This window comes from Podarcis raffonei, chromosome 3 (assembly GCF_027172205.1).
Source record: "Podarcis raffonei isolate rPodRaf1 chromosome 3, rPodRaf1.pri, whole genome shotgun sequence".
Classification (NCBI taxonomy): Eukaryota; Metazoa; Chordata; class Lepidosauria; order Squamata; family Lacertidae; genus Podarcis; species Podarcis raffonei.
In genome coordinates, this window is record NC_070604.1 from 90,051,052 (window position 1) to 90,073,115 (window position 22,064).

The window sequence follows — 22,064 nt, forward strand, 5'->3', positions numbered from 1 at the left end:
GGGCACAGTGACAAAAATGTAGTCTTCCCAAAATTAAGGTGATGTAATTTCATTCATAGGGAACCCTAGTGGTCCCTACTAGAAGATCCTCCCTACAACAGCTACTGCAAAGGGGGATTTTGAACCTTTGTGAGGACTAGCCCATTTATAAAGATAAAGATAAAGGGACCCCTGACCATTAGGTCCAGTTGTGACTGACTCTGGGGTTGCGGCGCTCATCTCGCTTTATTGGCCGAGGGAGCCGGCATTTGTCCACAGCTAGCTTCCGGGTCATGTGGCCAGCATGACTAAGCCACTTCTGGCAAACCAGAGCAGCGCACGGAAACGCCGTTTACCTTCCCGCCGGAGCAGTACCTATTTATCTACTTTCACTTTGACGTGCTTTCAAACTGCTAGGTTGGCAGGAGCAGGGACCGAGCAACGGGAGCTCACCCCGTCGCGGGGATTCGAACCGCTGACCTTCTGATCGGCAAGTCCTAGGCTCTGTGGTTTAACCCACATCCCTTAGCCCATTTAGTACATCCCTAATTATTTCCTAGAGCCTCTACCATAACTAATGCAAGCAAATGCTCTTATTAAACAATAATTAAATTGTGTAAAAAGGGGGGGGGGTACCCTCCAGCAGGCATTTCTCCCACACAGATTAAATTTATCATTCCTATTCCAGGCCACACCATTGCTATGCTGGCTGGGGATGTTGGGGAATTATAGTCCAAAACAGCTGGAGGGCACCAGGTTGGGAAAGGCTGATCCTACAGCACAGCAGCATAAATGCCTAAGAGGCAGTCAATCTTCACATGCCGCTATGTTTATTTTTGCCGTATTAGGCTCATTTGTATAATATGCAAACAAGTCAGCTTTTTGCATCAATAAGTAGCGTTGTTTGGAACCATCAGCAAAGACGACGAACGGGGTGAAGAGTCTGTTTAATATCATTAGGAGCTTCCTGAGGATGACAGCAGAATAATAATTAGAAAGAGGAAACATCATGGACCATCCCGCCGTTCTCCAGTTTCCATCTCTGCTATCCTGTTCCCACTGAGCATCACGTACATATTGAATGACACACAGGGGCCCACGGGAGCCATAGAGGGGCTAATGGGATAAAGGGATCTCGCTCTCCAGTGATTTGATCCACTGACGCAACATATAATTAAACGGCTGCGATTGGAGAGGGTTTTCTCCCTGATGCTCACCAGCTAATTGCTTGACTGCCTGTACTATGCCTGATGCCAGGTAGTGGGGTCAGCTACATACAGTGGTACCTCGGTTTAAGAACAGCCCTGTTTATGTACTGTTCGGTTTACGAACTCCGCAAAACTGGAAGTAGTGTCCTGGTTTGCAAACTTTACCTCAGTCTAAGAACGGAAGCCGAACGGTGGAAGGGCACCAGTGGCAGGAGGCCTCGTTAGGGAAAGCACACCTCAGTTTAAGAGCAGTTTTGGTTTAAGAATTGACTGCCGGAACGGATTAAGTTCGTAAACCCAGGTACCACTGTATTCGGAGCCTGTTTTACTAGGCCTTAAAAATAGCTTTGGTGTAGCGCTGTGCTTCTCAAAGGAGACAAACTCCAGAAGCTCCTTCAACGGGAGATTCTGCTGTCACAAATAGATGTGGACTCAATTCAAACTAGGTTTGGCCTTAGCAAGCAACTGCAGAGAACCATCATAAGGAAGCACTCCTTCTGTTAAAGAGTGCCCATATTTGTTGCCCCCATGAGCTCCGAACCTCTTGAAATGGCTGCATTTTCCTCCCTCCAATGATGGGTTTGTGTATGTGCAAGGGATGTTTCAGTCCCCCCCCCAAAGGGCTTCTTATTCCCAAGTCACATTTCGTGTACCGTGGACAAAGGAGAGAGATAAAGTGCATCTTTCAGGGGGAGGAAGGCAGAGCTCGCCCTCCAGCCACTGGCTGCAAGGTTAATTAGAGTAAGTTCTTCTACGGCTTGGGTTAAAAATCAGAATCAAAGAGGAACTCAGGGTCATAATGTTCCTCGCACATCAAAGGTAAGCATTATGAGTTCTCAAGAATAATAGTCAAACTTGTGATTTATACACTTCAGTGTCATCTCAACCCCAAATGCTGGGATGGGTGAGCTATGACAGGGTATACCAGAGGAGAGAATCTCTGTCAACGAAACACAGCGGGCATTATAAATTCTGAAAGAAACTGTGCCCCAGAGAGAGGTGAATGGAAATTTTGCCTTCAACATCAGCAGATCATAGCACTCTTACCAACAACGTTTAGCTGCTCTCACTCTGCATTTTTTATTTCCCTGTGACAACGGCATCTTCACAAAAGGCTGTATGCTTGGGAAAATAAATGGAAATCTTGCAATGTCTTCAGCACCATCTCCTCTCACACAGAAGTCAGTCATTCAGTGGTAAGTCGACTGCCAAACGCTTGAGGAAATCCCTACACACACACACACACACACACACACACACACACACGCCTGCCAAAGTTTCTGTATGTAAATATAAGGAGTCCATTCATTAATTCACATCCACCCAAACTCATGATGACTTCTACAACAAACACTATAGACGAGCATATTGGAGCCAGATTTCCAGTGTATAAATAGGTTCTTCAACAGACAACAGAAACTTTCCATAGCTGGGTTCAATTCCATATTACTGGTAAATATTCCACTCATTTGTAAAGGACCATCTCATTTTAAATTGTCCCTCTTTATCTCAGCTATCAGGTTAGTTCATAGCATTACAAAACAGCAACAAGATATAGAACACAACAAGACTGGCTCACACTTGACAGGAGCCTTACACAAACACATTTGAAGTACATAAACTTCACCAGACAGATACATAGGCACCACTTGTAGGAATCTATCCTGTCGTATGGGGAGTTCTGAGAAATGCATCTAGGGCAGGGATGGGGCACCTATGTCCCTCCAAATGTTGCTGAACTACAACACCCAGCAACCCTGATATTGGCCATGTTGGCTGTGGCTGATAGGAGTTGTAGTCCAGCAACATTTGGAGGGCCACAGGTTCCCCATCCTTGATTTAGGGGCCGCCACCGGGTATGATTTGATCCCAAAGTAAGCAGAGTGTTGCCATCAGCCCTGGAAGAAGCCCAGGATCATGGAGACATCCACAACAAAGCTTATCCTTCATGGGTGCACCACTGCTTAGGAAATCTGTTTTGCATAGGTTTTTGTCACATCATTCTCACTTCCTACATTGACTGATCACAGGAAAACAGAACGGGAAAACTTGCAGGTATATTAAAAAACCAAGCCAAACACCATCTGCCAAGCAAAAGGGGTTTTCTATTTTTTAAAATAATAATAAAAGTAGTCCTGGAACACTTCTGTAGGATTTCCCTGAAGATCTGGGTTCTGCAGTTGGATGCATATGAAATGTTAGACCTAACATGCCAGAGTGAACATACTACACCAGCCCTATGGCCCAACTGGGTTGGCCACCAGTAAGATTTAGGAGAGGAAGCTGGGACTCTCCCAATAATTCATTTGCCAACATTTGCTTGAAGGATGAAGCAGCCGTTCCCAATTTCTGAAGTCATCGAGATAACCCAATCTCTAGCTGCATTCCCCATGGCTTTAACAAACAGAGCTAACAGCTTGTTTGGCACACAAGCGCACATTCAGTCTAACCCAAGCAGTTGTGGATACTGACATACAAGCACTCCAAAGAATGGGCACATTGTTTACGTGGATTAAAACAAGGAGCGCTGTGTGTGGAGTGATTTGAGTGAATTGCAGAGCAGGTTGGAGAGTGTTCACACCCTCAAAGTACGGAGGACGCACCACTCTGGCACCACCCGGATGCCAGAGTATGTGCAGCAAGGGCTGTCAGCGTGACCTTTCCTTCTGGACGACAGCCAGAGCAGCAGCCCAAAACTAATACCCTCTTACCAGGCTGCTGAGCTCAAGAGTCAAAAGGTGGCCACAAAGCCGGGAAAGATTCCAGTGAGCAGGCCAATTCCATTAAAAACAAAACAAAAACAAAACCCTGATGGCTTCAGCTTCAGAAGTATTATTTATTGCCAGATGCTGGGATCTCTTACAGGACAGTGCTAGCGAGTCAAGACTGCTTTCCTCAGAAGTTTCCAATTGTATCATTTTCATGCAATTAACCAATGCAGTGGTACCTCAGGTTAAGTACTTAATTCGTTCCGGGGGTCCGTACTTAACCTGAAACTGTTCTTAACCTGAAGACCACTTTAGCTAATGGGGCCTCCTGCTGCCGCTGTGCCGCCGGAGCACAATTTCTGGTCTCATCCTGAAGCAAAGTTCTTAACCTGAAGCACTATTTCTGGGTTAGGGGAGTCTGTAACCTGAAGCGTATGTAACCTGAAGCTTATTTAACCTGAGGTACCACTGTAATTTCCTTCCATCTGACGGGACATCCCACTTGTGCAGGCCAAAAGCCAATCTAGACCAGCACTATGTTCTCACAGCAGCCAACCAGATCCCCAAAGGAGGCCCACAAGCAGCACCCAAGCACTAGAGCACTTTCCCCACACCTTTGAGTCCTAGCTTGATATATATATATATGTGTGTGCATTCGATCCATAAGAAGGTTGTGGTCTCCCTCCCTCCAATTTCCTGACCTCCCATGATCCGCTCCTTCAAAATTAAACAGTTCTGTTATGATCTGAGGGCCTAACCTTTTCTCTTCCTCCTCAACCAACCCAGAAGAGCTCAAGCCAGGCCTGACCTAGCCATTTAGGAGAATGAGATGGGGAAATACCATTTTTGGATGTTCCTGTTGGAGGAAAGCAAACACAAGTCCCTACCACTAAAGTCTTGCACATTAAGTAGAAAACAGGCCAGGCAGACTAGATCGTCTTTGCTTTTGTTTGTTTGTTTAAACACATTCAGGTGTTTTCTGTATTATTAATAATAGAAATGTAGAGTTGGAAGGGACCTCAAGAGTCATCTAGTCCAACTTTCTGAAATGCAGGAATCACACCTAAAGGATCCATGACAGATGGCCATCCAACCTCTGCTTAAAAACCTCCAAGAAATGAGAGGCCACCACTTTCTGAGGTGGTCTGTTCCACTGATCTTACCATAAGAAATATATTCCTAATGTTTAGTCACAATCTCCATTCTTGTTATTTGAATCCATTGGTTTGGTTGGGTCCTACCCGCTTGCTGCAGCTTTTAAGAGTAACCCTGCTGCTGATCCTGTTAAAAATATGACTGGTATGGGGAGGGTTACAACTCTCTGTTAATCTGGCTATGCTACAGCTACCTGTTACAGGCCCTTGAATCTAACTCTTCTGACTCCTCTTCATCTGTTTATACTGCAAGATCAGACCAGCCTACTTCATCTGTTAAGAGCAAGAGCAAGCGCTCACCAGGGCTTCTGTTGAATTTCTGGAATTTTGCTCCTTCCTCTCCCCACTGACCAGATGCCAAGGAGACCGTCCTCTTGCAATTTTGAAGAGAGTTGCAACAGCAAAGAGAAATTCCAGCAGGTGACAAAGTTTCTCTTCCCCTGTATCACAAGTTGTGGCTTTCAAAACGTCATCTTCTACACAATTTATTACTTCTTTATTTTTGTCATTATTGAGTCCCTTTAATCCCCACTCTCCACCATCAGGTTCCAGGATGGGTTACTTACACCCATTTAAAATCCAGTATTAAAAACATTAAAAACAAATGGTAGTCACAGGAATGGGCTGGGTCCTTTAAAAATCTTTCTCTCAGGTGTCAAAGCCCAAGGCAAAGAGATGCATCTTCAGCATATGGTGGAAACTATATACAGTCGTACCTTGGCTCCCGAACGCCTTGGGAGTCGAATGTTCTGGCTCCCGAATGATCGGAAACCGGAAGTGATTGTTCCGATTTTCGAATGTTCTTTTGGAAGCCAAACGTCCAATGGGGCTTCCGATTGGCTGCAGGAGCTTCCTGCAGCCAATCAGAAGCCATGGTTTCGATTCCAAACATTTCAGAAGTTGAATGGACTTCTGGAACCGATTCCGTTTGACTTCCGAGGTACAACTGTACTGAAGCTGTAAGATGCACCTCTGTCGAGAGGGAATTGCACAGCCTAGAAGTTGCCACAGAGAATGCTCTCTGCCACCACAACCTGAACTTTTGAGGGTGGTGGAACTACCAAGAGAGTCCCCTCTGCCAATACCAACACTTGAGAGGGTCTGTAGGGAAGGAAATGGTATTTTGGGTGTTTGAGGTCTACACAGTTTAGGACTTTAAACGTTAATGTGAGTACCTTGAATTGGGCCTGGAAAGAAACTGGTAACTATGACAACTACAGGTGCTCAGTCCTCTTCCGTCCCTTTGCAATGGCCATCACCTCAAGTCAACCAAAACAAGTTGTCTGATCTCTCTCTCTCTCTCTCACACACACACACACACCATCTGCCTCCTGTCCTACAAGACTTCCCCATAGGCTCCCCTGAAAAGAAGAGTCTGCCCCCTCCATCCAGAAGCAAGCAGCGGCCCTGGGCTTTCTGGGACACGAACACAAAGGCCTCATTAAAATGCATGCGGCTGGCAGCATGTCCCGGGTATAATTAGGACGTTGCCCAAGGACAGCGATCAAGGGGTGGAAGAGAGACCACTGAATACGCTGTAGATGTATCAGTGCCTTTGTACGCAAGCCAAGCTGTTTCAGTCCCATTTAGACAAAAACAAAATGGAAAGGGACCCGAGGTGGGAAGAGAGCCAAATGCAAAGGAACATGCACACTGAAGCAAACGCTCCTCTGCAAAGGCACCACAAGCAGCCTAGCATGACAAGCAGATGGGGCAGCTGCTTTCTCCAACTGATTACAGGCAAACAATACGCCACCAAGCCCAATGAGCGAGGCAATGGGACACCGGTGGCCTCGGCCAATGAAACCAACAGGCTGAGAACATGAAGCGTTTCCAGAAAGGAGAGAAGGCCAGGAAAAAACGGAACCCCTGGCAAGTGAACACAGGAAGTAAGATTCCACACAGTGCAGAAGGTAGTTACTAGACCACCAGGAGCTAAAGCAGGGATGGAGAACTTCTGGTGCTCCTCAGATGTTCTTGAGCTCCTCAACTCCCATTAGCCCCAGCTTCCACATCCAAGGATGAGGAACGATGGGATATCTAGTGAAAATACATCTGGTGAGCCAGAGGTTCCCCATCCCTGGGAATAAAGGCTATTGGGTTCTTAGGAGCAAGGGAGCTCAGGGTAGTCAAAGCAGTTCCAATTGCGCCTCATTCCAGGAGGGAAAGTCTGAGCAATTATTCTACCACATAATTTGTGAGCCTACTGGCAGAGAAACTCTGTGTGCCATCTGGGGGGGGGGTCTTTCCACCTGCCTCATCCCACCTCCCAGACCCAGGAGCCTTCCTAGGGGAGCCTCAGCCAGAAGGAGGACTGCAAGTGGCCTCCCAGACCTGTTGGGTTTAGGTACAGAATAAGAAAGTACATAATATGGTTGATTGGCCTATTTGTAAGCTTTAACATTCATTTTTTAACGTAAATGTAAATTTTAAACAAGAAGTCTTAATGGTTGAATTGCCATTTTCTTTTCATTTTGCTTTTCATTTGTATACCTTTCTATATGTATTACTGTCACAACAGGCTGCTTTATTTTCGTGAACTGTGAACTGACTACAAATGGAATCAAATCAGGTGGAACTTTCTGGCGGTAAGAGCTGTTGGACAGTGGAACAGACTCTCTCCAAAGACTATCGTTGACTGGAGGTTTTTAAGCAAAGGTTGGACAGTCATCTCTTATGGATGCTTTAGTTGAGATTCCTCAACCCAAAGGGTTGGGTTGGATGGCTCTCAGAGGCACTTCCAGCTCTGCAGATTCTAACTGCATTCGTAGAATATTTTGTAGATCAGCCAACTGACTGTAAACGCAACATGGCCTTACCTGCTGCATTTTTTCCAGGTCAAGGCTGGGCCTTCCGACTTTGTCTCCATAACCTTGCCGGTGCCGCTTACAAGGCATCGCTTGCTCATAGCTGGCTCCGACGCTTGTGAAGATGAGAGGCCGGGACGTCGGGGTCCGTACCAAGGGCTGGAGTCTCTTGGGAGGGGAGGCACTGAAAAGCACTGGGCTAGGGGTGGCATGCAAGCCGTCCGCCGCTTCCGCCACCGGCCGGAATGACATGCCACACAAGTTCTTCACCTCCTCGTCGCTGGAGGAGGTATTGCAGCTGTCGCCACAGCAGGAAAGCCTGTTGACCTGGGACCACTTTCGCTTCTCGGCAGCAAATTCGCAGCTAATACGTTCCAGCTCCTCTTCAGAGCTGTGGCGGTCCAGCCCAGGAGGAAAATGGGCTCGAACTTTGCAGCACTGGTTTTCTTGGTTCTGCAGCTGATTGGTTGCCAGGGGGGTCAAGGTGCAATTCCGTCTTCTCTCTGCAGAAGTAGATTTTTTAAAAAAGTGACTGAAGAGATCTTGGTCATGGCTGTCACATGATGGGAAACTGACCACGCCAGTATCCCTCCTTCCCATCAAATGACTACTTCACCAGGGACCCTGGAAGGGGAGGTGGGGAAAGATTATTTATTAATTGAATAAATAATAATAATAATGTCCACACACACCCCACTTTGGCCAGAGAGTCCAAGAACCCACTGGTGATTCTCCTGCAAAAGCAACAGCTGTTGAAATCAAGGCTCATTTGTGGAGAAGGAAAGGTCCAGCTGGTTTTCTAGGACCCAGCAACTTGCTCACTATACCTTCAGAGCAGAGCTTTGCAGAGGCAGAAGAAAGTGAGCTGAGCACTAATACAATGAGAGAGGAGACAAGAGTTGCATGTGTTAGTGAAGACACCAAGCCTTTTGAATACTGAGCTTCGACCATTCTGTAATTACGAACCTTAGACTATTCCTTTGGGATCCCTTTTGAATATAATTTTTAATTTAATATACCCAATATACATACAACAGACACATTCTTGTTGCCCCTGAACTTCACTACCCTTACCCATAACCAGGGTGCCTATAGGCTCCTCATACATTGTTTGAGCTCCTATTTCCCACAGTACATTTAAAGAGCATGGCTGATTCTTGAAAACCACATGCATATTTAAAGTGGAGAGAGAGGTTGGGTAGAGGAAGAAGTCAAGTAGAAACTTGAACACAAGATGGTTAGCTATTGGTTTTATTTTAGAACTTACATCCTGCCTTCTTTTTACCAAATGAACTTGCAAAATAGCGTAACTTTTCAAGCAACCGCAACCATAAAGGAAACGGTATGAATGGCAAATGAAAGAATGGCAAATGAAAGGTTCAGTCAAATGGCATTTTGAACAGTAATGCAACATTCCCCAACTTGGCAGAAATGCATACGGCACAGAATTATTGTTAGAAGAAACTTGGCATTATATATTTTTTACACGGTGCCAACAAGAGGTACCAGAGGTTTTGCATCTACCTTGCATTTCCAACATACGGTGCTACAAGGACTCTTCGTACAAAGTGGCAAAGTACGTGGACTTATATTTCGTAACACATGGTTGGGCCATCAGTATCTCATGGCCAAGTATCTGCATCAAAGCCATTGCACTATGGGTTGTCGATCACAGAGAATATATTCTTGCCACCTTTGATAGATACCTTACAAAGGTAGGTAAAGATAAAGGACCCCTGGACAGTTAAGCCCAGTCAAAGGCGACTGTGGGGATGTGGCGTTCATCTCGCTTTCAGGCTGAGGGAGCTGGCGCTTGTTCACAGACAACTTTCCAAGTCATGTAGCCAGCATGACTAAACCGCTTCTGACACAACAGAACACTGTGATGGAAACCAGAGCGCATGGAAACACCATTTACCTTCCTGTCGCAGTGGTACCTATTTATCTACTTGCACTGGTGTGCTTTCAAACTGCTATATTGGCAGAAGCTGGGACAGAGCAACAGGAGCTCACTCCATCGTGGGGATTCGAACCGCCAACCTTCTGGTCTGCAAACCCAAGGTGCTCAGTGGTTTAGACCACAGCACCACCCCCGTCGCATATGATACCTTACAAAACACCACACTGTTCCCTGTACATAAATTCAAGCTCCACATATGAAAGAGTAAAGGAAGCAGCTCATCAGCCAGAAGAATCTAAACAAAAGTATAAAGTATACTAGAGTGGCAATGCAATTTCTACCATGGTGTGAAAATTCTGGCTTCAGGAGAGCAGATCCCAGCTGCTTCACTCCTCCTTGCTCATTTTACTGCTGTACTGTACTGAACTGAACCAAGCCACAGTTTGGCTTGGTGTGTCGTCTGAACCCCCACTTAGGGTTTACCTCTCCCAGATGAAGCACGGGCTGTAAGCCATGGGACAAACCTTGGTCACCGCTCATGGTTAGCCTGGAGACAGCTAAACCACAAGCCTTGTTTTGGATGACACGCTAAGCCAAACCATGGCTTCAGCTTAGCTCAGTGCAGCATTGCAGCAAAACGAGCGAGGAGGACTGCAGACTCCACCTAGCTATGCAGTTCACTGGGTGGGCCTTGGTCCAACCACCATCATACAGCCCAGGCTACCTCCATTGTTACAAAGATAAAAATGGAGTTACTGCCCTGAGAAATCTAGGGAGGTAATAAACAAGCCACACTTTATGTGTTCTTGGCGCATTTTGCAGTCTCAGAGCTACCAAACTTGGGAAAAGTCCTGTGTAGTAAGGGGTCAATGGAAGGAGGAGTACATGGTGGAAGTTACATATAACAGAGTTGATAGAGCATGCAGGCGTTGCAGATCAATAGTAAAGGATAAGCCCTGCACCCTACGTGCTTCCCAGCTTACCTTTGTCAATCTGAGCAAGTTCCTGGTTCTCTCCCTCAGAGTCATCACTGTCTTCCTCATCACTCGGGGGATAGGAGATCTAGGAGAGAAACACATTAGGAAATAGTTTAATATAAAACAGGCATGCACAGATCAGTGTAATTCTGACCCTGATCCCTTTCACATGCATTCTGTCCTCTTTCAGCAGTCTTTTGGTGTGTTTTTAAGGCATGCATCACATTTATATTTGACTTTTTTTTTCTTAGAACTTTATTAAGCAATCGAAATAGTTTGCAATGAAACAAAACAAAGAATCAGGTGGCAACCTGCTATTATTGGTTGGATATGACAATGGAACATGAAGTGGTTCAATCTAAAGTCAGACAAGGAAATAGGATTATTTTTCTTGAAGGAACAACAAGGGCTAGTAATAGTGGATATGTGTATGTAATCAACACCAAATTAAATCAATGAAAATGTCTCATCCTTAAGCATAACAGCTTTCAACCTGCTGTTAACAGTATTTCTTTATGCTCTTTACCTTTGGTTTATTTTGATTATTAATAAAAAATAAAATAACTTTCAAAAAACGGTCACCCACCCAAGCATTTTAAATGAATGTTTTATTTCTGCCACTGCTGCTTCAGTTTTGCAAGTCACTTTTATCTATTTTTTCATTCTTGTGCTGTTGTTTTTATTATGTCATGTCAGCAGCTTGGCGGGGGGAGGAATTTGAAGGACAAGATTTAACATTTGCTTGAACTAAATAATATCTATGCCATCTCCCTGGAGAGCCATGGGAACTGTATGACCTGGGGATAGCCAAGAATTCTATCACCTTCACCAGAATGAAATCCCCAAGAGTCTATAGACAGCCATAAAACAAATAAAACTGCCATAGTGTAATATAGATAAGCTCTTAGCTAAGCTGAATGATCACGCCAGAACCCAGAGAATAGTGGTTTTCCAAACAGAGATGCTATTTCAAGAGCTCGGGTCCCCTTAGATCTCACATAATCTATGTTTGAAAACTGTTTCACTGGCCACACGTTCATTTCTGGGCCCAATTCAAGGTGCTCACGTTAGTGTCTAAAGCCCAAAGTGACAAAATCCCCAAATATCTGAAATGCGGCCTTCTTCACTGCAGACCGCCTCAGGTGTTCAGGTCTTTTGGGTGGATAAAAAATTAGTATTACTCTTATACAAAGGCACCCAGAACCTTTAAATAAACATTGCTCAAAGTAGAGAGTGTGCATGCAATTGCTTACATGTGGCTTAGTCAAAGAAAACCAATATATTAAGTGTGCAGATGTACACACTTTTGCACAGAAATGGGAAAGGAAAACAAATAGGATGGAGGCTGCTATCCAGAAGCACGCATGTGCTGGATCAGGAATATGCTACTACTGTTCACAGGATTCCCTGAGCTATCGGCTTTGTCTCAGCAAAAAGCTGCAGCTGTGTTTATTTAAGGAAGAAACTTGGACTGTAGCTGGAGGGCTTTGCTGCTGCAGCCTTGTTCACTCGTCTCTGCTCAAGGCTGGAAAATTCCCAAGTTTCCTCCAATCACAATTTGGGGGTGCCATTTCCCCATAAAAGTGCATGCTGGAAAGTCTAGAGGGGAAAAAGGAGTTACAAGCCTAGGGAAGGCGAGTTAATTTAAATGTTTAGATCTGGGGTAGCCAAGATGGTACCCTCCAGATGTTACAGACAACAACTCCCATCACCCCCAGGCAACACAGCCAATGATCAGGGATTATGGGAATTGTAGTCCACAACAGCTGTGAATCTCTGACTGTGTGGCCCAGGCAGGGCCGGATTTAGGTTTGATGAGGCCCTAAGCTACTGAAGGTAACGGGGCCCTTTATATGTCCAGCTGTCCTTTGTCAACAACAATTTGTCGCTGTTTTTTGTGTTGAATATATGCTATATTGTAATTTATGGACCTAATAAGCATCTAAAGCCATTTGCACACAACAAAACATGTATTTTATCATAGTAACTGTTGAACTGAAATACAATTAAGAAGAAGTATATTAATAGTGAAATACAATTAAGTATATTAATAGTAAAATAATTATTAAGCTCTGACTGTATGTAAGTTTGATTTTATTTGTTTTTTATATTATATCTAGGAAATTAACATCCAGTGGTTTTTTTCCTTTAAATTTTTTTTTGGAGTCCCCAAGAGAGTGGGGCCCTAAGCTATAGCTTGTTTAGCTTATACGTAAATCCAGCACTGGGCCCAGGGAACAGTGGGAAGTCGCTGAAAACCGTTGGAAGAGCTGGCCTCTTGCCAAGGGAACATGCTGAGCACAAATATTTATTGAGCAGGTTAAGCTGGTGGTAAGGGTCCTAGGGAGTTCTTGTTTAAGATGCCAGCATCATTGTTTTCTCATGATCAGCCCTCCAATGTAATAAAAACAGCCCTAAGATAACTATCTGGGGCAATTATATTGGCTCTATTCGTTGGGTGGGGCAAATATTATTTTCATATTAGTTTTTCCGCTAACAAAGCTTGCACATGTGCACCTGGCCTAACCTGTGAATCAAAGCTGCCCATGTAGGATCTTTCGTGAGTTACGCTCAGATTGTGTGGATGGAGCATTGGCCGGTGAGGAACAGCAGACTTTTGATCCCCATGTTGGGCAAAAGATTCCTGCATTGCAGGTGGTTGGACTATATGACCCTCGTGGTCCCTTCCACCTCTACCATTCTCTGATTCTCTTATTCTATACTCCCTACTTTACATAAGTTCCTACAGATTGAAAAGCGGAACACTAAATGCTTGATGCAGCCATAGACAACATTATTTCTACATATTGCCCAACAAAGGCAATGTGCTCAAAGCTGTTAAAACAGTCAAACAGATAGAGTAAATAAAAGTTATAATCACTGCTGTTTAACACCAACCGTTCAACAGTTAACGGTGTGTGAACTGGGCCTTGCCTCCAGTACTGTTTACAGGTAGTGCAATACTAAAATTAGTCCCCAAGTTCATCCAACAGAAGCAAAGAGGGAGGAAGTACTCATCTTAAGGGAACTCGTTTTCTGAACAGGAGGGGGTGAGAATAAACTAGAACACAGATGAAGAGCAAAAGGAAGAGGGTGAGAGAAATAGCCTCTCTGGGAGATGGGAGGATGGAAACAAATCCTGTTGAGCAAGACTTTCATCAGCTGAGTGAGAAAGCTGCCTAGAGCCCAGCGGAAAGATCAAGCAACAACTGCACAACCGACCACAAGAAAATTCTAAATACTCTTGCTTCTCCAAACAATACTCCCAAGCATCCTGTTCAACTCTGCAAATGAACCAAGTAACAAACTGCACAGGAAGGATTGTTCAGCAGACTGGGAATTGGGAGAGACAGGGAGCCAAACTGCTGTAAATGGTTAGAAAGGTCACAGTTTACAGCAAGGGAGTCTCCAAGCTAAGATGTTAACCTTGAAAGTGCTGCCTTCCAAGCTTGTGTCCAATTAGTATGTGGGCAGGAGCTAGTGTTCGAATCATTCCAGATAAAACTATTCCAAATTACGGAGTAGGCCAGGGGTAGCTGACATGGTGCTCTCTGGATGTTGTTGGGATGGCCAATGATCAGGAATGATGGGTGTTGTGGTCAAAGGACATCTTGAAGGCACCATCTTTGCTATTCAAGTCATGGAACATGCACCTAGTTTCCCACAGGCAGCAGTCACGGCCACCAACTTGGATGGCTTCAAAAGAAGAATGGACAGATTCATTAGAGAAGGCTATCAATGGCTACTAGCTATGATGGCTATGCTCTCCCTTGAAAGTCAGAGGCAGAAATGTTTCTGAGTACCAGTTGCTGGAAACTACAGGAAGGCGAGTGTTCATTCTCTGGTCCTGCTTGCAAATTTTCCTACAGGGAGCTGGTTGGTCGCAGACAGAATAGGATGCTGGACTAGATGAGCCACTGGTCTGATCCAGCACTGCTTCTCTCATGGTCATAGACCGTAATTCTCAACTGCTGTCATGGTGAGTTTTACCTGGGTCACCGTGCCATTGGTGGAAGACACCCTTTCTGAAGAACTGCCATACATGCATATGGCCAGTAGAGCCAATTGAGAAGAAAGTGAAGAGAGATCAGACAAAGGAAGAAAAAGTAAAGGAAGATAAAGGAGTGTGTGTTTTTTAATGGGTACAGACCAAGAAAACAGATCGTCATGGGAAGTTCTTTTCTGTCACATAGTCAACTGTGGATTGGCACTGGTTTTCTTCCTTGTTTGCTCACTCTCATAATTGTAAATTTGCTGTTACTTGCCTAAATCCATAGCACGGAGAAATATTGTTAAACATCTGTAAGACTAAAGAGCGGCTGCCAATCTGTCACTCCCCGTCTACAGCAGAGGTCTGTGCCCATTTGGTTTGGGTGGATTTAACCAACCCACTTCTGCATTTACACAGGGTGGTTTTAGCAACGGTTGCATAGATGATCCCTATCTTGTGAAAAACAAGTACTTGAACTGCACCAAGTACAATTAGACAACAGGCAGCACCCAGAACTCCTGCTTCAGAACTCAGAGGTGTAACCATGCAAGGTTAAAAAAAGGAGGGGCTGTGTCTAGCTCAATAATGTTTGCTCACTGGTCCTCAACCCAACAGTTGACACAAGGACAGAGGAACATTCTTCCTTCTTGCAAGGATAAGGAAACAGGCTGTCTTCTGGCGCAGTCATGTCACGGATAAGAGTTTACAACTACCCTGGCAACTCTCCCTCCACCTCTTCTCAGGAAAACTCCCTTTACACTGTGATAAACCAGAGCCCTAGGATCAAGGAATGAAACATCCACACCTTAAGATAGCATAGAGATCCAATTATGCCACTTAAGTTCACACAAGGATAACATGGCTGCAGAATGACCTCGCAGGAATGGAGGCACAGATTAATGGGGGTGCTATCTTTAATAAGACCTAAGCCCTCTTAAGGGGTTGCAAGGAGAGCAATGGGATTATGTGAGGGGGGCGGTCTGGATGAGTGCTAGCTCCACCCCTTCCACCACCAACTTCGTCACCTTCCAACTTGTGAACACAAGTGTCTGAGATGGAGAGTGTTCTGTATCCATGGAAAATTGGGGTGCTAAAACATGCAGGGAGCCACTACAGACACAGAAGGCTCTCCACTGTGATGGAAAGTGGAAAAGCAGCAAGAACAGTGACATTTATAGATATTTCCCCCCTCAAATGCTCTCATTGTCCTCTTTACAACTCTTGGAAGAGGGCTGTATCCTGATATTTTTAGACTACAGCTCCCAGGGCCAACAGAAATTGTAGTCCAAAACATCTGGACCATACCAAGTTGGAGCATAGCTGTCAACTTTCAGATTTGAAAATAAGGGATCAGCAGCCTCGAAAATAAGGGATCAGCCGCCTCACCTGTCCTGGGGCAGTCTGGGATATCTAACAATCCGGGATAGCAGCGGGAAACGCCGCTGGAATAAGGGAATTTCCCACAAAAACAGGGAAGGTTGGCAGCTATGAGTTGGAGAAAGGTAACCTAGATGATTCTAACAACCATTCTGACTGAAAGGGAGCGGCTTTCCTAACACCACCAGCAAGTTTATGGCCAAGTGGAGATTTGGACCACACTTCCAAGCTCACATTTTGCACTTTTGGGGATCACACAGTCACCCATGCTTTCTGTTTAAGCAGTTGTCTATTAGGACAGAGAAAGAACGAATGTACAAAGACAAACATGACTTCAAAACACGAATGAGGGGAAACATAACATATGGAATTAACTGCTCCAGGATGAGGTTTTGGCCAAGTATATAAACATGAATTTCTAAAGAGAGATTTTGAATCATGCATACTTTCTCATGGCTCATGCTTATTATATTTTTCTTTCCCCTATGCGAATACAAGCATGTATTCCCAGGTGTTAGGAGAGGAGGATGGTGGCAGTCTACCCGCCCTCAAGGTTTCAGATTACATGAGATTATTCCTCGGAGGCACACTTCTCTCTCTCCGGGTATTGGTTTATAGAAAGTTAGTCAAGACATGTTCCTAATATCTATTACTTTTTTGCAGGTTACATCTTGGAGATATCCAAGACCAGCTTGAGGTTGGACAACCAAAAGCGTGTAACAGGCATCAAATAGTCTATCCTCTTGCATAGCAATCAGGTAGCAATACAGCTGCCCCCATGCAAATATACCAGTTGATTCAAGGGTCCTGTCCTTATTTTAAAATCTCACGTTGTCAAAAGTTCAGTGTTTCTATAGTTGGGTGTAAAGGAGTACCAATCTTTCTACTCCTCTGGCCATTCTGAAGACTGCAAACCATTCACTTTTGCAGCTGCTAACACCAAACCTTGCAACATCATAGCCTAGGCTATGATTCTTTTTGTGATGCTCAGGTGAGAGAGACAACCCCATAAACTGACTTTTGTGTACAACTGTAGTTACCTTGGGGCACACCTCCATGAAACAGACCCAAGAGAGATTATAGATTCTGTCCCATAACATGTATTTTTTCAAAATTGTATTTACTACCAGCTAAATCCAGGGACGCGGGTGGTGCTGTGGGTTAAACCACAGAGCCTAGGACTTGCTGATCAGAAGGTCAGCGGTTCGAATCCCCGTGACGGGGTGAGCTCCTGTTGCTCGGTCCCTGCTCCTGCCAACCTAGCAGTTTGAAAGCACGTCAAAGTGCAAGTAGATAAATAGGCACCGCTCCAGCGGGAAGGTAATCGGCGTTTCCGTGCGCTGTTCTGGTTCACCAGAAGCAGCTTAGTCATGCTGGCCACATGACCCGGAAGCTGTACGCCGGCCCCCTTCGGCCAATAAAGCGAGATGAGCGCTGCAACCCCAGAGTCGGTCACGACTGGACCTAATGGTCAGGGGTCCCTTTACCTTTACCTAAATCCAGGACTGCAATCCAATACTTTATCCAAGTGAAACAAAACATTAATATGCCAGCTAGCCCACAACCACTGGATATGAAGAGACATTTGAACATCAGGCACCATTTTGTTCTCAGAAGTGTATACTTTACTGTGTCCCTTTATGAAGTAGGCAGCATCATTATTTCCATCTGCTTTTTTTTAAAAAAGCAAAAGTTACTAATTTCTAGTTGCCTATGTTCAGAAGTTTGTTTCAACACTCCAAGCCCGACTCAGTGCTATTAACTAGAAGCTATACTAAGAACCAGAGACCTACTGTATATATTCCCCATTCCAGGACATATTTATCTGGAGGGGGAGGGAAGAGGGGAAAGAAATCAAGTTTGAACAAATGCTGAACTTTTTCTGTTCTCCAGCTTGTGCAAGTCTCCAACACCTTTTCCTCTCCAACTGTGTTCTTTTGAGAAGAAGCAGTGGCAGCTTTACAAGAACTTGTGCTAATTCCTTCAGGACAGCTGCTTAAAACCAAAGCTTGGCACAAAAACTTGACAGGCGCTGGGTCTAGAAAGCCAATCTAGACCCACACATGCTCAGAAAGGCAGTCACAATTCTACCCCCAGCTAGCTCCTACCCAGACACTGCTCTCCTAGAGATGCCTGGAGACTTTGACTTCAGATAGCATGGCCAAGTTCACTGTGGGGTCTGGAAGAGCTTTGTCTACGGCAGGCTTCCCCAACATGGTGCCCCCAAATGCTTTGGACTACATCTCTCAGCACACCTGTGCTGGCTGAGGGTTATCTAGAGCACCCACAGCTCCCTGGGCCCTAATCAAATGTTATATTGGGGGGGGAGGCAGGAAAAGAAGTCTGGCCCTGCAGACGGGAGGCCACATTTGAAGCACATGGTCTCCTCCAAAAATTCCCGGGGACTGTCATTTGTTAAGGGTGCTGGGAGTTGTGGCTCTGTGAAGACTAAACTACACTTTCCAGGAATCTTTGGGAGAAGCTTTTGAATAAATGTGTGTGCAATGTGCGACAAGCATATGGTGCAGATGTGTCTGGAGTCCCTAGCCTTTATGAACTCCCTGACAATATCCAGACAGACACAGGCAAGTCCATAAAAATGAATTAACTTACTCAGTAATTTGCCAATAAAGAGAGCTGTAAGGGGCAGGTAAAAGGTACGGCCTGATCCACTCATGTTTACTCAGAAGTCAGTCCTGCAGAGCTCAAAGGCTTGCTCTTAAGTGAGCACCAGACTGTAACTATACCATGCAATCCTAAACATGTTTCGCCACAACAAGTAATTTCCACTGTGTTTTATTTTACTTTATTTTATTTTATGGGGGGGTGGAGATATGCTTACTCTCAAGTAATTTGGAAATATCTACAGACTTAGAACAGACAAAACCCGTGCCTAGCAAAGCACTTCACCAACTTCTAAATATTGCCCAAATGTTTTATTTATTTATTTTCAGAGTGGCACAGCCCCCTCTCTTTGCAGGAGCCACTCTCGACCTCAAAAAATGTCTCCCTTCAAATATAATCCGCAATACACAAAATATGCACTTTGCTAAGAACCCTTGCATCCACACAGGGCACTTTTCGAGGCTCCAGGCTGTCCAAGGAAGTGCAAGGCCTCCTCCATCCCTTGAGCTGCTGTGTGGACAAAGACAACCTGGCCCTCGAAAGGAACAGGCCTTATTCAAGTGCATACGCAGCTCTCACGGTTAACTCGTGCCACGAGCAGGATGCGAAAGGGAGAAAACGAGCCCTGGCCATGCTAACAATATACAGTATAGAGTTTCTGCAATCAGTACAGCTCAACGCAAAAATAAAAAATGAGACGTGCTTTGGAATATACAACCAACTGCGCGCTCCCTTTTTTTTTTTTTTTACCTTTAACTGGAAGGGCTGGATCTCATTCAAACTCTGATTCCTGAGCTTCTTCGTGAGGATCTTGAGCATGGTACAAATCCAGAGAGCCGGGAAAGAGTTAAGCACCCACGCACATCTAGATCGGCTGCCGCTGCCGCCGCCGCCGCCACGCTTGGAGGCACTCAGAATAGCTTGCATTCAGCAACTTCAGGTACACCCAACTTGTAGTTTGGAGAGGGCAGGATCTGCAGAGAGAAATTCGATCTTGCGCCCCTTTCCTTCCAGACAACAGCCTGGATGGGTCTGGGTTTTGTTGATGAAAAATACTGCCACGCACAGTCTTTGGTTTTTGTTTCCCCCTTCCTTTTCTTCCAACACGTATATAGATATTACACAGCAAATCCTTTCATTTGCTTCGCAGGCTGCAGAGGCAGCCGAGGTAAAGGAGCAGCTCTAGCGGGGCTTAGCAAGAGAGGCAAAAGCGGAGCAGCAGCAAGAACTTAGGGAGAGCTGAGCAAGCTCTCCCAGCAGAGGCCCGGGGCTCCGCTCATGGCAGCGGGTCTAACGTGCCATGCCGCTCACTCGCTTCCCCGTCGCCCGCAGCCCCTGGGCAGCATCGCTCCTCCTGGGCACACGCGCTCTTCCTCCCTCGCGCACCCGACCCGGCTCCTTTTTCTCTCTTCCACGCTCCCCTCTCGCTGCCTTCGAGCTGTGTGAAACTTGTAACAAACAGAACACGCATCCGAGGCGCCCATTGGCCCGGCCGAGGAGGACTGTGTCAATTTCAGTGGGCGGGGCTTCCATTTAAAGGGAAACCAAAAGGAAGAAGGGGAAAGTCGCCTTTCACGCACGCGCGCAACCCTCCCTCTGGGCTGGGAGATCCAGAGGCGCCGGATGCCATAAACCCTGGCAGCTGCAGATCCTTAAATCCGAAAGGATCCCCCCCTCTTGAAACGAGGGCTGGAGATCACTAGTAGCATACAGTGCGTGCGTGTATACACGATTTGAAAAGTTTTATTCAGCACTTCAGAAAGTTTGCTCTGGATCCTGGTAAGGTAAAGGTAAAGGGACCCCTGATCATTAGGTCTAGTTGTGGCCGACTCTGGGGTTGCGGCACTCATCTCGTTTTATTGGCCGAGGGAGCCAGCATACAGCTTCCAGGTCATGTGGCCAGCATGACTAAGCCACTTCTGGAGAAGCAGAGCAGCGCACGGAAACGCTGTTTACCTTCCCGCCGGAGCGGTACCTATTTATCTACTTGCACTTTGACATGCTTTCAAACTGCTAGGTTGGCAGGAGCAGGGACTGAGCAACGGGACCTCACCCCATTGCTGGGATTCGAACCGCCAACCTTCTGATCGGCAAGTCCTAGGCTCTGTGGTTTAATCCACAGCGCCACCCACTCTGGATCGTGGTAGGATGCCGTGAATCACTAACGTCATATATTTATTACAGAGACTAACAAAAAAGAGATTATTTCCAGCACCATGTTAAGGCAGAAGCTGAAATGCTTTGCTAGCAATAACTGATCTATTTTGTTAGCCGCTGAGATATGCATAGCACCCATGAATGTGCATACGATGAAGAGCCTTGTGGCACCTTCAGAACTAACAAATTTATTATGGCATTAGCTTCAGTGGCCTACACTCCAGCAGAGAATTGTAGGGTTGGAAGAGACCTCCAGAGTCATCTAGTCCAACCCCTGCAATGAAGGAATCTCAACTTTAAAACCTCCGAGGAAGGAGAGTCCACCACCTTCCCAGGGAGTTTGTTCCACTATCAAACAGCTCCTACCATCAGAAAGTACTTCTGGATGATTAGTAGGAATCTATTTTCTTGTAACTTGAAGCCATTGGATTGGGTCCTACCCTCCAGAGGAGGAGAAAAGAAGCTTACTTCCATCTGACAGCCCTTTAGATACTTGAAGATGCCTGTTGTATCTCCTCTCTGTCTCCACTTTTCCAGGCTAAACATACCCAGCTCCTTCAACTGCTCCTCATAGGGCTTGGGTTCCAGACCCTTGATCATCTTGGTTGCCCTCCTCTTCACAGTACTCCAGGTGTGAGCAGAATGAGCCCTTGGTCACCCTCCTCTGCAAACATTCCAGCTTGTCAATATTATTCTTAAATGGTGGTGCCCAGAACTGGACACAGTACTCCAGGTGTGACCTAACCAAGGCAGAATAGAGAAGGACTATTACTTCATTTGATTGGAACACTATACTTCCGTTGATGCAGCCTAGAAAAGCATTAGCTTTCTTTTGCTGCTATCTCACACTGTTGGCTCATGTTAAGCTTGTGGTCTACTAAGACACCTAGATCCTTTTCACATGTAGAACTGGCAAGCCAGATGTCCCCCATCTTTTATTTATGCAGCTTGTTCTTCCAGCCTAAGTGCAAAAACTTACATTTGTTCCTATTGTCAGTTCACCAATCTGTTTAAGGTTTCATTGAATCTTGATTCTGTCTTCTGCGGCATTAGCTTCCCCTCCCAGTTTGGTATCATTTGCAAATGTGATGAGCATCTCTTCAATCCTTTCATCCAAGTCATTTATAAAGACGTTGACAGACAGTCAGATTGTACATCCATAGCAGTGACCAGAGGAGGAA

General features: G+C 45.5%; 1 protein-coding gene across 2 annotated transcripts in view; it reads right to left on the reverse strand.

The window, feature by feature from the left end:
* The window catches only part of LOC128411020 (uncharacterized), a 77,998-nt gene extending 57,774 nt beyond the window's left edge, over window positions 1-20,224 (reverse strand). The window contains exons 1-3 of one of the 2 annotated variants that reach the window (XM_053382958.1): window positions 19,477-20,224; window positions 10,740-10,818; window positions 7,869-8,359 (exon numbers count right to left, since the gene is read on the reverse strand). In XM_053382958.1, the coding sequence (XP_053238933.1) occupies window positions 7,869-8,359; window positions 10,740-10,818; window positions 19,477-19,653 (747 nt within the window). In that variant the 5' untranslated portion in view covers window positions 19,654-20,224. The remainder of the gene's footprint in view (window positions 1-7,868; window positions 8,360-10,739; window positions 10,819-19,476) is intronic. The other variant, XM_053382957.1, reaches the window with a different exon arrangement.
* Window positions 20,225-22,064: the final 1,840 nt, after the last annotated feature.